The sequence below is a fragment of the Halichoeres trimaculatus genome, unplaced genomic scaffold, assembly GCF_033239565.1.
Source record: "Halichoeres trimaculatus isolate MK-OKI-2021-1 unplaced genomic scaffold, fHalTri1.1 fHalTri1_scaffold_5, whole genome shotgun sequence".
NCBI classification, from domain to species: Eukaryota; Metazoa; Chordata; class Actinopteri; order Labriformes; family Labridae; genus Halichoeres; species Halichoeres trimaculatus.
The window spans coordinates 22611085-22623476 of NW_027437183.1; the positions used below are offsets into that span (position 1 = coordinate 22611085).

General features: G+C 40.8%; 1 protein-coding gene across 3 annotated transcripts in view; it reads right to left on the reverse strand.

Moving 5' to 3' along the window:
• Positions 1-5165: 5165 nt before the first annotated feature.
• mvb12bb (multivesicular body subunit 12Bb) overlaps positions 5166-12392 on the reverse strand; it is a 40974-nt gene continuing 33747 nt past the window's right edge. For all 3 annotated transcript variants that reach the window (XM_074670805.1, XM_074670804.1, XM_074670803.1), the window contains 3 exons: positions 11809-11867; positions 11261-11320; positions 5166-6069 (listed from right to left, as the gene is read on the reverse strand). In XM_074670805.1, the coding sequence (XP_074526906.1) occupies positions 6028-6069; positions 11261-11320; positions 11809-11867 (161 nt within the window). In that variant the 3' untranslated portion in view covers positions 5166-6027. The remainder of the gene's footprint in view (positions 6070-11260; positions 11321-11808; positions 11868-12392) is intronic.

Genomic DNA, 12392 nt, shown 5'->3' on the forward strand with positions numbered 1-12392 from the left:
CAGAGTGTGTGGCTCAAGTCGTGAGAGATACTCAAAAGACAACTAGAGAAATAAACAACCAAACGTTACCTTCAAAACCTGCAGGACTTGTTTTTAACTCTTCATTCTGCATGTCCCTTGCTCTGCAGGAATCAAAACAGATGAAACAAAAAAGCACAAATAAGAAAATAATTATTCCAAGGAGCTGAATATGCAAACCTATGTGGCTCTACAGCCCAGCAGGAATAAAAATACTCATACTCAAACATCTGCATACATCAGATTCTTCTCTGTCTCCATAAAATACACCTGAGTGTGTTTTGTGTGTCCTAAAGAAAGTGTGCGTCCACATGTTTGATTGCGGGTGTGTCATTAATAGGCTGCACTTCAGAGAAGAAGGTAGAAATCCTCCAGATGTTTTGCAGCTGGGTGGATCTGGTAGTGAGGATCTAGACAGCATCTGTCACAGGCGAACATTTCTAATCTGTCCTGAACATTAGGCAGAGAGCACTAAAAACCATCACCGGCCGCATGTGCTAACCACAGGGCTCGCCAGACTGAGTTCAAAATGAAAGAAGAACGAGGTCGTTTCTATCAAGCTGAGCTGTGAAAATGAGGATTGTTTCTTTGTCATTTAAATAAAGTTAAAGAGTGAGCGGAGAGTGGCTGCTCAACTTTTGGAAGGCAAAAAAAAAAAAAGTCTAACTGAAGTTATTAGAGCCCAGCGCCTCAGGCTACAGACCAGTGCTTTGAACTCGAGGTCCAGCAGAGCTTAGTGAGGTCAAGATCTGTCAAACAGTGAGCCGAGCCAACATCACAATGATCTGGATGAATATTTTCTGCAAAAAGAGTTCAGCTGTATTTAAAAAAGAAAGAGAATTCAAGCACTGAAGCCTCAGCCTGCACTGCCACGTTTGTTTGAGTCCATTAAAAATCAATTTAAATGAAAGTATGAAGCTCCTGTGAGAGGATATTTTCTGAAGTAAAACAACAAACAAAACCAAAACATTATCATAGTTATTTTCGGGAAACTCTGAAAAAATCATGGCTCAAAAACTGCGATTGGGAGCTAGCAGTATCTATAGCTGACGCTCTAAGTTTGGGAACTGTGGGAATTGCTCAGAGCTGACCTTGATGGTCTCTAGATATTTCCCTTCCTGGGTTCATGTGCCTAGTTACCAGTTGGTCAACCTCGTGCCCTGTGAACTGACCCTGTCCTCCCTCCGAGGTTTGAAAGAAAAAGAAACCCAATCCTCCGGGGAGCGCTCTGACTAACAAGAAAACTGCTGGCCCGAATCTCTCAGAAGTGCTGTGTTTTCCCACTGGACCACTTTCAGCTTAATAAACATCTTAACTAGCCAGAGGTCCCACGGGGGCTGCTGGGAAATCCTCTGGGCAGCCATAGCTCAGGAGCTGGCCCTTTATTGCATCCAGGTGGCTGTTAAAAAATGCTGGCCGGCCCTAAATGTCCAATAAAACGCAAGTGGCACCTTCAGGGGTGGACAGGGTCAGTGCACCTGTCTGTGGACGAAAGCTCCACTTAGTTTAAGTCACACTTCTTAGCTGTGCCACCGCCGTGCCCATCCAGGCATTAGTGGACGCGTGTTCCTGAGGCGGGACCAGACACTCAATGGATCAGGGGCCGAGCCGAGAGAGCTGTAATAAAGTCAGAGACACAAAAAGATAAAAGACAAAAAAGTATAAAGAAAAACAAAACACAAGATACACTCAAAGCGACCACAGTGACAAAAAGAAGCAAAAAGTTTAAAATATATACCACTGAAGGTGCCACGGATTGACTGTAAAAGTCTTTGATGACACAATAAAACTTTGGTGGATCACAAAACTACCATCAAAATATAAAAATGACAACATCAGAACAGGAGAGGACTGCAAACAAATCCAAAAGTCATACACGGACATGCAAATCAACAATAAACAAACACAAAACAACAAAGACACAAAAATTGTGCACTCAAAGCATGAAAACATTAAAAAAATATAAAATTCTTCACAAACACAGAAAAGTACAACAAGCGAAGTACTTGAAGGACTTCAAATCACTTTGACCATGAACTGCAAAGCAACAAAAAGGAGAAACGACTACAAACTGAGCGCAAAACAACTTCTTACACGAAATAAACTTCAAGAGCTTTAAAATGACAACACACAGGATCAAAACACTAAATGCACAGTGGCAGCAGCCTCCCTCCCCTCATCTGTCCGGCATGGTCGCTGTCCACAGGGAGAGCTAATTGTCCCACAGGTTTGTGGACAGACCTGACGGTGTATTGGGCCTTTGATCTGACTTGAAAGGAGTTAATTGATCTGTGTGTTACAGGCAGTGTGAGAGGGAAGAGGAAGAAAAAAAGAGAGGGATGCTTGCTGGTCATTCCACAACATGTGCAGAAATATCTGAGAGAGAAAACGAGAGAGAAGGAGGGAGGGGATGAAGAGAGAGATCACCTCACACCCAGCTCCATCCCTGCTCAATTACAGTAATTTGACTCACATGGGCCGGCCGCCGTGGCAGAGGGAGAGGGAGCAGGAGGAGAGCTGCTGCGTGGGGGAGGAGAGGGGATCCCTGCTCTGGGAGATCACTCATCCTACCTCAGGCTGAGGGACCCCGAGACAGATTTGATGTGCAGCTCCCCTCGGAGGGCAGCCCGGGGGCTTGTTAAGGCGGCTGTAAGGAGAAGACCACACGTCCGACCTCAGACTTTATATCTCAGCGGGCTCTTCAACGTCTCATGACGTCAGTGTGGGAGGAAGAGACACGGGGCTGCTGGAGGTAACAGGTAAAACGTTGAACAAGACTCGTACTGCTCAGATTTTTTGATCAATACGGTGTTTAAACTTCTGTGTACATCATTTAGCTACAAATACAAATACAAATCTTTTCCTGGGTCATGAAAAGTTTAGCCTGTCCCAGCATGCACCGAGTGAAGCAGTCACATGAGGAAACACAGTTTCTGTTTCCTGTTTGTGCTTCAGGAAAAAATAAATCCAGCACGCATTAGATGCTGCTTTACATCTTCTGTCAGTGTGATTTGCTGCATCACCTGCCTGCAAGTCTGCTGAGGTCCAGGTCTGGTCTGGACCTGCTTTGACAGGCTTCCTGCCTTCACTCCCTCACCTCTCTGGGTCTCTGGTCACCCCAGCTCAGGGGGAAACAGGGCTGTCAGGGGGAGAGTGGCAGGCTAAGCCTGTCTTAACACAGCACCTCAAACCACCTCATAAATACAGGCTTCCTTTTCCAATTTCCAAGCAGCCCATCCACCTCTGTCTACATGCTTACACACTGCTCCATGTCATGTGCTGGGGTGTGAGTTTAAAAATGACCACGGGACATCTGGCGGGCTCACAGAGGGTGGGGCTTTGATGTGCTGCTCTGCAGTTTAGCTCAACATAGATGGACAAGAAACAAAAAACCTCTTCCTAGCAACACAGAGGAGACTGAGGAGTCAAACATGGGTCTGATGGGTCAAAGATAACAGAGAAGTCAAGTGTAACATACAGTACGGAAAGCTTTGAGAAACAAAGCAGCCATGAAGAAATAAAGAGGTCATTTCAGTTTTAACTGTAAAACGCAGTTTCTGAAAGCCATAATTATTTTCCATAACATGACACAGACAGAGAGGAAAAGTGAAACTATGTGACACAGCGTTTGGGTTGTTATGGGTAGGCTGATTGTTACCCATCAGAAGTCGTGTAACATTACTTCTCTTCCAATAAACCTAAAACACAACTGATAAACTTATTCAAACTCTCTAATTTGATCTGCAGAGACCATCTGTGACCACAGAGAGCCTGAATGCTGCTCACACTAAAAGTACTTCAGCATCAGTTTGATCAGACAGTGAAGTCTTATTGTGTAACTTCACAAGGCAGATATTTTAAATGAGTAATTCTTGAAGTATTCAATGTTTTTAAAATATAATACTTCACACGAAGACCAAACCCACCCACGAGTAATGTTGTGCTGTTTTGATATTCCTCAACCCTATCTGTGGTATATCACTTAGTCCAAACCCTATTTGTTACTTCTTACTATGTCAGTACTGTAACACAGATTAAGAATGCACAATTTAAATAATTCACTTAGACTGCTGGGAAATGTAGTTTCCCAGACCCAAACATATCACAGGTTAAAATGTGTACATTGAATCAAAACAGACTACAGTTTCTCTGTTTGATGGTAATAAACTAGTCACACAGTAAGGAGCTGTGACTTGTAACAGTAAATAATAAATGTGTTTGGACTATAAAGCAGTCCGTAGCACTGAGGAAGAATCTAGACTGCAAGATACTACAAATAAAATAATAAAAAAAACTTGTGGAAAAGATTCTTACATTAATGGTTTTGGTCTTTTTATGGTCTCGTGCATCTCTACTTAATATTGTTTCATTTTACACAACACATTTTACCAATACTAATGCTGTCTGTAGATAAAAATTCACCCAAACTAACAATAAGCCCTTATGTTTTTGGATATAACAATTTTAAGTCTTTACAACTAAACAATGAAATATATGTTAAACTGAATTAAAACTGATTGGATTGTCTTCACAGCATGGAAGTTGTATTAATATTTTGTTGTTTTGTTGTTGTTTTATTTATAGATTTAGTGCTTTCTGGTGTTAATTTATAATAATAATAATAATAATAATAATAATAATAATAATAATAATAATAATAATAATTATTATTATTATTATTATTATTATTATTATTATTATTATTATTATTATTATTATTATTAATAATAATAATAATAATAATAATACAGTTTTTTTTCAATTTAAATCTTGAAATGAACATTAGAGGGTCGAAGGGTCAAAGGAATGAAAATGTTCCTGAAATTCCCTCTGCAGATTTTCTGCAGCTGTTCTTACACAAGAATCAAAAGTTGATACATCTCCTCCTTTTACTTGTGCATTGACTGTGTGTAAATCTACTGTTTTTATGTCACACCGTACTGTACATGCACACTCTCTGCACAGTGGGGAGGAGGGCTGTGGAGGCCTGTCACTGTGCTCCAGGGCAGCACTGACATGAGTGTCACCTTCATGAAGGAGTGTGAAAGCTGCTCCCTCTGCACACCGCGATCCAGGCCGTCGCTCCGACTCCAGCGGCATAACGAGAGGAGTTAGCGCAAACGCTCACAGAAGGTTGTCATCTTTCTGTTCGCTTCATTAAACACCTGTGAACACCAGGAGCCACTCTGATGAGAACTTTGGTTAGGAGGATAAATAAATACCTGCACTGTTAGCACAATCCACAAGTTCACAAACTTAGCAGGAGGAAAGTCTAATTACCAACAAGTGCATTAATCCATTAATGAGATTCTAATACTAATTACACACAAAAAAAATGTGCAAATGGATTCTGACAATTTAATTAGTAGAAAATGACACGTGTGAGCAGCAGCAGTGAGGAAACAGTTGGTATCAAAGTGTAAATTCTGCCTCTGGATCTGACAGCAGAGTGTTGTGTGGTCTGCCAGAGAGAAAATCAACACTGTACAACTGTATATGGGAGTAATGTGTATTTAAAAAGATCAGACATGGTGTTGTGTTCTGTTTCTGTGGACCTGACGTGGGTGGGCGTCTGGGGTAAGAGCCTCCTGAGTCTCTGCCTGCTCTTGCTGCTCGCTGCTCATGATAACCTCTGTGATAGAAAGATGCTTCTGGAAGAAAACAAACGTCAGAGAAGCTTGTTTGTCCTCCCTGAGTGCCCCTCGCTGTCAGCATGGACATGTTACTCTGATGGGCTCACTTAGTGAAACTTGCTGTGAGCATCTTTCAACACTCTGAGTAAAATGACACAAAAAAAGTTACTTTTATAGTGTGTTTTTAAATGGAATGTGCAAAGTTGTACATTATTAAAATAATTCAAGAATCAATTATATTAATTAAAAATAACATTTTTGACTAAAATGACATAGTTTACACTTTTCACAATCCATCAGTTAATTATTTTACAGACAATTCACTCTGCAGAGCTTCAGTCCTGGTGCTTCTGTGTTTCTGGTCTTGTGTACAAAGTTAATCAGCAATGCTCCGCTCTGTAGTGAAGTTGTAGTGAAACTGTAAGAGGGGGGTAAAAAAAAAGAGAACACTGATTAAAATACAGATTTTTAAGGACAAATACCAAGACTCTTCACAAACCTTATTTAAAAAAATATAAAGGGATACAATATGGACATTTTAAAATACTACAGAGGCATAAAAACATCCCCACCCTGAGCACTATCACCATTTTTAAAAGAACTTTCTGACTGTTTTAAGAGACATCACTTTTCATTAAATATCAATGTTTTGTAAACATATCTTGTGTCAAAACTACATGCCCTCAGTGTCCTTCAGTGTCCCTCAGCAGAGTGACTAAAAGGTGGACCAGAGTGGAGATAAAGAAATTCAAACAAACACCTCCCCCTTGTGGCTAGACACCTGACATGACACCTTGGAAAACAGAAAAGCTTTAACAGTTCACGTCTTATGTAACATTAACTTTCAAGAAAATCTCATTTTTCATTTCGTGTATTGGTTTTTAGACAGATTATTCATTACTGAGGGTTGAATGAACAAATACTGATGCAAGAGGCCAATTCAGTCTTTTTGGAAATACTCAAAAACTGAACATTAGCACAGCAGAAAGTCAAAAGTACTCCTAGAATTCTTTGGCCCTCAGACAGACTGAGAGGCCATGATGTAACAGATACACATCAATAGAGTTTATTTTTTTAAATAAAAAAAAAAAAACAGTGATTCAACCCTCAGCTACACTGTAAGCAAGATTATCGACCCACAGCAGTTTCAGGCCGAAAGTTTCTTTGCACTAAAGTGTTACTTACATTCCATGTAGGGAAGTTTCAGAAGTTTTATTTCGGATAATTCCTCCCTGTTGTCACTCGAATTTTTACAAGAGGGAGAAAAGTTGGGTTTATAATCCCTCTAAACTCTGCAGCTCTATGAATTACCAAGGACTACAGGAGCCCCAAGTGGAGTTACAAAAATCATAGCATTTTTTTTCCCCCAAATGGGTTATTTTTGGTCATTTTTATATACTTAAAAAAATACTATATATATATATATATATATATATATATATATATATATATATATATATATATATATATATATATAGTATATATAGTATTTTTTTAAGTATATAAAAATATATATATTTGTGTGTGTGTGTGTGTGTGTGTGTGTGTGTATATAAATAAATAAATAAATAAATAAATATATATATATATATATATATATATATATATATATATATATATATATATATATATATATATATATATATATATATATATATATATATATATTTAAATACATGTAATTCTTACTTCCCTTTTTATCTGTTAGTAACCATGCTGATTTTACCACTAGAACAGATTTACAAAAACCTTGACTATCAGTGGCAGGGTGGTTTAAAAAGGTTTCTGCTTTTGACGGCCTATGTTATGGTCCCAGTCTCTGGTGTGGGCTGCTGAGTGTGCGTCTCTGAGTGACGCGGGAGCGGCTGACCTGCTGTGGTCTGTCGCCCGAAAGGCCCGTCTGAGCTCGGCTCTTTAGTAGAGACTTTTCTCAGAGTTGTTATCCCCTCCAAGTTCGGTTGTAAAGTTGTTTGTTAACCAGATTTAATTTGATAAATAAACCCCAGTTCAGTTTTCCCTTCTGCCATTCTTTTCATTTAACATTCCTAATTTGCATTAACACCTGGCTTATGTTACTTCTTTTACCCTATTAAGAGCTCTTTGGGTAACAGCCTAACAGAGACAGAATAACTCTTTAGTGTTCAGAAATGCACTGTTTCTATGCAGATGTGTAGCTCTTTCTAGTGACGGGTGTTTTCCATTTTGCCATCTTCATATATGGTTGTCGAGCTTAACTGATGGTCACATAGTCAGCTGTGAGGTAAAAACTGATCTACTGCTCACCACCAATTGGCAAAGACTCACTGACCCCTCTAATGATCGTTTAAAGGAGTCTTTGGAGTTCAACACACTAATTTAAACAGTGTTCAGTAAACAGTGAACCACTATTTCCCTCCAAATGTATGATTATCTCAAAGATTATATCCTTTGAGTGTATGATTATTGTACCCAGCAGGCTTTGTGCACTAAAGTTACCAAAAGTGAGTTGCATCCACTGAATTTTACAGTATGATCCAACAATGATCTTTCAAAAGTAAGCCTGATGCCCCCGAGAAAATAAACTGCATTCACTCAATACCAGGGTAAAATGAGAATACATTAGCTAAATGGATGTATGTGAACTTCAGGTTTCTGTATCTGAAGCTCTGATTTATTTCAGTAAATTCCCAAATTTCATTCAATGAACCCAAATTATCATGAAAGAAATCAAAAATGAAACAAAAACGTCATTAAGAGAATCTACAATAATCGTCTGAAACGTCTGTTAATACTGCGTCATGTGACTGGTTCCACTGAATGAAAGAGTGAACTCCCGTTATTCAGTGAGGCTCATATCACTTCAGGACACAGTTGTATTTCTTCATCAGGGCACTAGGTGATGCTGTATGATCACTGAAACAAGTTTCCAGATCTCCACCAGAAGCCACAATGGCTCCAACCAGCTTCCCTCGATCAAAACACCTCCATCCTGATTCTCATCTGCTGCTGGGGAAGCTGCAAGTTACCCAAAAACCTGTCACATATCACAAGCCTGTTAGTTGTGAAGAAATCCAGCCCCCCAACACACAAAAATTCACTCTCAACATCTGGCACAGTAAATAAATAATCCTGTGTGTATGTGTGTGTGTGTAAATGTGTGTGTGTGTGTGTGTGTGTGGATGATGGATGGGGGAATGGGGTGTTATCAGGGAGAGCATGTATCAATGTCTGCCAGTTTTACACACAGGCTGACAGGACAGTGACACACTGGAACATGGGCGGCAGTCACCTAGACGAGCCCGGCTTCATTTCCTGTCCCTGCTGCACTGCCAAAAATATGTGACATGTTGTCTTCATTAATTCCACCTCTATTTGGAGCTCTCCCTCTCACACCTCGCACATACGCTACTGTCCCTCCATACATTCACATAAGCAGGCGCAGAAACAGACACACGCTCAGATAACTTCCTGCAAACACTGAAAGCCCATCATACATAGGTGCTAATGAAAATCTTGTCATGTGTGCGTACACACCCTAACACACTCCCTCTGAAAATCATTAGCCAGCCGCCAACAACATTTCTCAGCAGAGCAAACTACATAAAGACGTCACTTTAAATCGCTTACTAATTAACACTTAAAAAGACACAAATTAGATATGCGTGGCTAAAAGCAATTATAATATCCGCAAGTTTTGTGAGTCATTTGGGAAATGAAAAGAATGCCTAATTGCTGGAACCAACATCATCCCAGACACGGCTTAAGTGATGCCTGTTAGGAAATGGTCTTATCTACAACTGTGGCTGTGATTACAACAGTTTTCCTCAATTACATGTGCATATGTATAATACTGCAAAGTACATCTCTTTCATGAATCTATATTTTTAATGGGTTTAGAAAGGAGGCAATTAAGACAGTGAGCAGAAAAGCCTCCAGTTTTTGAGGAGGAGAAGGAGGAGGAGGAGAGAGAAAAGAGCACAGACAGTGACCTCTTCTGGACAAAGGAGGAGGAAGCTTAAGAAAAGCAGTGTTAACAAAAACTGGAGCTCATTTTGAAATTCAAATTTGGAGACTCTTTGTCTCAAATCACCAAACTTGAGCAGCAGCTTTTTTAAGAATCCTCAACCACAGATAACGAAGTCGACTCCCATTTATATAAAAAGGCTTCCTCTGGATTCAAACTTTTGATTTTTTTTTTTAACAACCAAGAATGAGCTGCTTCTACTGCTGGAGAAACTTACTATAAAAAAAAGAGTCAACACTTCATTTACAGTGTTCAAATCCTGGCTTAAAAATGTGCAGAAGTAGACAAAAGAAAGAGAAACAACACTCAGACATCCTCACTTCCTGAAAGAAACACCTTTGCTGTCCAATATGTTTGGAAGAACATCTCTAACAATATTTCCCCCTCTTGTTCTGCAGATATCATTGTGCTGTAATAATAAGAAGAGAGAAGTAAAAATAACACAATGGTGAGGGATGTTTCCACTTGGAAACTAATTATCAAGCTAAGCTGTGACTTCATCCTCATCAGCCTGGCCCCACCATTAATCTTGTGCTGTCGTCCACTTCACTAAATCCTGTGTGTTACACTATCTCACATTTACTTCATCAGCTCCAGCGCGGCTGTAATTAATGATTTCTCATGCCCCCTCTCCTTCCCTTCCCTTCCCCAGCTCAGCTCACCATGTGTCCTGCTGCTAATCACACTCTCAGAGAAGAAAGGAAGGAGGAGAGCAGAAAGGAGGAGGAGGAGGAGGAGAGAAAAAAAAAGACAGGAGCATATAGGATGAGGAGCCAGCCTGTCTCCCACCCTGGAAGAAGCACACACACACATACACGTACACGCCATTAATACCTGTGCTTGACAATGAGCTTCATTCAGATGACCATATGACAAGATGGCGACTGGGTGTGATTTGGATAGTATGTGACAGAAGACAGAGGCAGAGTGCAGAACAGACACCAGGTTTGATGAGGGAGTGTTTGCTCTGTAACACATCTCAAACCCAACAGCACCTGTTCTTTTACAGTGGTCTGTCACTTCCTGGCAGTTCTGATACCGAGATACCGTGCTAATGAGAGAGAAGGGGGGTTGTCACTCTCTTTAAAGCACACACACACACACATGCACGGACGCAGAAACACACTGACTTTTCCTCTCCCTCACAAACACATGGGCTCTAAAGACGGGGCTGCACACATGATTTTCTTCCCGCACATGCCTGCAGGCTACAGTGTTTCATCAGGAATGAGGAGGACTTTGTAGTGCTTTTATTTGCTCTTATGATCTCTTAACTTTTTTTTTCCTCTACTGAAGATGAAGCTGTTTGAAAAAGTTAAATATGCAGAATGTGACCAGGGGAAGCTCTGCAGCGCGGCCTTGTACATGCTAGATTGAGCTGTTTGAGAGAAGTATTGGGGAATAAAAGTCAAGTGTTTTGGAACCGGAGACGAAGCTTTTAAGAGAGAATGGCTGCCTCGCCTGGCCATGCTTTTATTCAATTGGGGCTTAGTGGAGCCAACAGGGCCTCGCTGTCTCAGACACTTAATTACAACCCCAAGACCGTTTGCTTTGCATTCTGGGCCAGCGGCGTCAGCGGCAGCCGAGCGTTGCAGCCTCTACTCACTTCCTCCTCGATCTCTGCCAGGGATTTGATCGTAATGCCCATTAAATTGACTTGCTGCATCTGAAATCAAAAGCACAGAGAGGAGGTGGGGGGTGAGGAGGAGGGGAAGGAGGAAGGAAGAAAAAACACACACAAGAAACATGGCGGTTAGGCTCATGGCTAAGTAAGCATGCTTAAAATCTTTAATCCTCTCCCTCTTGGTGTCAATACAAACGGGGCTATAGTGACAACCGCCGCCAGCCAGCCAAATGGACTGCATTGAGCCAGCTCTGCCTGGCTGCACGCATTCATCACTCAGTCTGGAGGAAAGAAGAGAAAGGAAAGGAGAGAAAGGAAAGGACAGGAGGAGACAAGAGGAGATGGAAGAAGAAACTAAAGACGGTACAGCTTGAAAAGGAAACAGACTTGATGGTGATGATAATGTGGCTGAAGTTGCACCACAGGTTGTAGAGCAGGCTGCGCTAAAGCTGCCATCAGGACCTCTCTTATATTATTTCTAATACAGCAAATATATGGCATTTTGCTGCAAGTCCCTCTAAGACATTTACCTCTTGACTTGTTTTTTCACAAAACTTCTCAGAGATCACAAAGGGCACGTCGTCCAGAGCTGAAAGAGTGAGGAAAAAAAACAAAGTTTAAGAGTCACTTTCACACAACAACAAAGACAAATAAAAGAAATATGACTCCCTATTCTTGATCCTGGGTATATCCACAAGAATAAACGTGGGTTTATAATACAGCAGAGCTATCAACATCCCCAGCCTCCCTGACACCTCCCCTCCCTCCGTCTACGGAGGGGAAGATGAAAGGCTTTTTTATTCTCCGCTGTATTTGAGCACCTCCACTCTCTCCTCCAGCCCAGCCCTTTCCCAACCCTCCCTCCAGTTTAATTACTCTTGATTATTCCCGATTCCGTCTTGTCTGAGAGATGTTCACCTCTGAAACAAAGACACACTCACACTAGGCACAGAAAAGCGGAAAGAAGAGAGACAAAACATTCACCAGATATCAAATTTGCATGAAAATAAGCCACACTGTTCAGCGGGCAAAAAGTGGATTGAAATGAGGACTTGCCAAGAGCGTGGTGGTATAATTAGCATTTGACCAAACAAACGAGCTTCAACAGAGCTAT